The 3,250-nt window shown below is 35.3% G+C and overlaps 1 protein-coding gene across 1 annotated transcript; it reads right to left on the bottom strand.

The window, feature by feature from the left end:
* Nucleotides 1-694: 694 nt before the first annotated feature.
* On the bottom strand, nt 695-2,864 carry LOC114258718 (uncharacterized). Its single transcript, XM_028198701.2, has 2 exons — nt 2,368-2,864; nt 695-2,076 (listed from the first exon to the last, which is right to left on the bottom strand). The coding sequence occupies exon 2, from the start codon at nt 1,861-1,863 to the stop codon at nt 964-966; it is 900 nt and encodes a 299-aa protein (XP_028054502.1). The 5' UTR covers nt 1,864-2,076; nt 2,368-2,864; the 3' UTR covers nt 695-963.
* Between the last annotated feature and the right edge of the window lie 386 nt (nt 2,865-3,250).

Here is a 3,250-nt window from a genome sequence, read left to right as displayed (position 1 = left end):
TATATTGCACTGATATGGATTACCATCTGACCTGCCACAAGTAAGCACGTTAAATCAGGCAAATTCAGAAAAAAGATTTAAAGCTACAAAAATTTATTAAATAATATTGTAGAGGCAAAGGATATGTGCCCGAGAACCAAAGCTTAAGTACAGAACTAATAAGGGTAGTTCAAAAAAATATCATTCAACTCAAACCTAGATAGTATAGTAGGAAGGAATGAAATTTCCTAAGCCAAAGGCTTAAATTATGTGACTACACCATTATTTCATAAGCCATGATAAATCTAAATTAGATATGTATGGAAAATAAAACTAATAATGAAATACATTGATTTTTTGTGCTTAAAATAGGTTTTTCACTCATTGACAATTATTCATGCAATGTAGTCCACTTCAAGGAGTAAGTATCTGGTAATCCGCACCTCTTATGTGTATGATGGACATGAAAAAACCATGATGTCATTACGCTTTCCATCAACAAAATAATTTAAGCTCCCACAACATAAACAAGTCAAACTCAACAAGTGGTTATTCAGAAAATGCAAATTAACAGTGTCATCCAACTCAAACTTCATTACATCTCATAATGTAAGATGGAAACTTACAATTCGCATAGCATGCCCACACAGGCCAAGAGAAATAGCTGAGAGAGTAGTGGCATCCTAATAATTCACATTTGTGTAAAGAAACAGTATTGGAATGACAAATAAGCAGATTACTATTTTATAGAATTTAAATAGGATCAAGCAATAAAATTGGCAAAGACCTAGCTCAAGGACATATGGGCAAGAAAAACAAAATCAACTCTAATATCTTCAATCGCTTGAGTTACTTGAGATGAAAATATGTAAGAAAAAACAAATGGACCCATTTATAATCGAGTATAATCCAATCACATAATGAACAAAAATCACAGCTCACTAAAAGTATTTGTTAGTACTCCTTGAAGAATCCTAAAGTACTCTATTCATTTTTCCAAGCACACAAAATCAGCGAAAAACCAAGACATTGTGATTGAGAATCTCGGAATCTCTGCGACCAAGACCTGGGCAATGTATGGGGATCTGACAGGGGTTGGCTTGCCCACAACTTCTCGGCTGAAAGGCTTGTCTTGAACATAAAAACAGCATTTCCAGGTGATGTACCAAACAACCAGTTATGAACATCCCAAAATACTTCTACTTCGAGGCCATCAACCAAGATGGTGTGGTTACCCCGGAACTTCCATCGGAGACGCATCACCTGCATCAGAGTCTTTGTGTCTACACGGATCACAAGGCACGGGTCATTGACACCACCGGTATCACATTCAATTGTGAGGTCATGGAGTGGGCCATTATCACAAAACGGAGCCTTGGTGCTGAATATCTTCTTACCAAAGATGTGCTCTCTCTTGGAAATGAAAACAGCATTGGAGGGAACAGGTGTTGCACCTGTTTTCTTGAAAGCTTCTTTTCTCATGTCCCCGAGAAGGAGAATCATTTGTTGATTAGATACAAGCCCCATGTAGAATCCCTCCAATGGCTCAGGCCCGGATCCGAATTTAGCTGATGAAAGATCCCAATAGATATCAATTTTACTAGAACCTGCTTCTAAACTTTTTGACCCTTTCCTCTTAGAGAACAACCAGGGTTTTATATCAACCTTGCATACACATTGATTAGAATTATCATCAATCCCAACACTGAGTCCTTGACCCATCAAATTCTTACTCCATGTGACAGTAATCAAGCAAGAACGGCCACGTAATCGACACTGATACACACAAGAAACCAAATTCTGGGCAGTTCTATTGGTACTAGATGATGAGAAATCAGCAACCTGAACCCCATTTTCACCAAAACAAGAAGGAAAATCCTTCATACTGATGCAAGAATAGCTTGATTTCTCTCTTTGGTATATCCACAAACAGTTGGATTCAGAGGATGGAGAAAATAGAACAAGTAGAGTTTCACAAAAGGAAAGCCCACATACCTCAATCAATCAGAGATAAACTCAAAGACCCATCTCAGAAATGCTCAAGAAACCGCCAAGCAAGGCTAGATTTAATCTGGGCATAGAGTTTCAGATGCATTTCTGCAAAAACCCAGAAATCTAAGTTCATTAAAAGGGTGAGGGTCCCTCCAGATTAGAGACAAAATTGGGGAATGTAGGTAGTAAAAAATTAATTCAGAGATAGAAACAGACAAAAAGGAGACTACTCAAGACTTAATTTTACTGTCAACAAATCTGCCAAAGACCAATTCTATATACTTATTGAAACATAAACAAACATATATAAACCTGTAAACATTAAAAGACAAAGGGAAAAAAAAAAAAAAAAAAAAAAAAAGACACAGAGAGAGAGAGAGATCAGTAAATAAATACCTCAAGATGGAGACAGCTAAAATACTAATAAAAAAATGAATGAAGATGAAGGGAAAAGGCAAGAATGTAGCAACTGGGTATGGCTGTAAAGGCTGGTTTTTGAACAAGACTCTACACTGAGAAAAGGGGAAAAACAAAAAAAGAATCTTTCTTAGTTTCTCTCTCTAAGCTTTCTGGCTTATCTTCTCTCTCTATCTATGGCTTTGCTTTAGCTGACAAAGCCACATGTGATGACATAGCTAACAACCAAAGTAGACATGCCAATTGATACAAACAGATTGTTTTTTTTGCAATTGCAAGATTCTCTCTACAAGAAAGAAATTTGAAACTTTTTTGTACTTGAAAAATTTTGGGTTCAGAAGGGTGTGCCTATATATGTGTGAAAAGTGAGGTGAATTGAAACTTCCTCTTTCATTTCAAGAAAAAATTAAATATGGTAAAATTTAATGTTGTAAATTGGTCAATTTTTTTGGGTATTTATTGTTTTATTTTTGCATGTATTTAAAATGGAGGAGATTGAGAGACAGTAAAGAGAGAAAGAAAACTGTTGCTGAGAGTGGGGTCCATGAAACATGTTTAATGCAACCACGATGTCACATTTTAATTGGTCAAGAAATGCAATCCCCAGCGCCAGAAGTTTTCGTCGACCAACCCATTGTTTTTAATTTGGTTTTGTCACATAGTCCACGAAATCTTCAACATACTGCCAACCCATCATTGTTTCCGAATAAAATCTACAAATATAAAAACAAAAATACTAGACTTACTAGTAAACATTTTATACAATTTGATAATTTATTTGAAATTATGTGATTACTGTATAAAATATTTAATAATTTATTTGTATTTCTCAACATTGTTTGAATAAAAATTGATTATAAAC

This window comes from Camellia sinensis, chromosome 2 (genome assembly GCF_055761805.1).
Source record: "Camellia sinensis isolate YWXY chromosome 2, ASM5576180v1, whole genome shotgun sequence".
NCBI lineage: Eukaryota > Viridiplantae > Streptophyta > Magnoliopsida > Ericales > Theaceae > Camellia > Camellia sinensis.
Note: the sequence above shows the minus strand (reverse complement) of the source record. Positions and strands in the feature narration are given on the sequence as shown.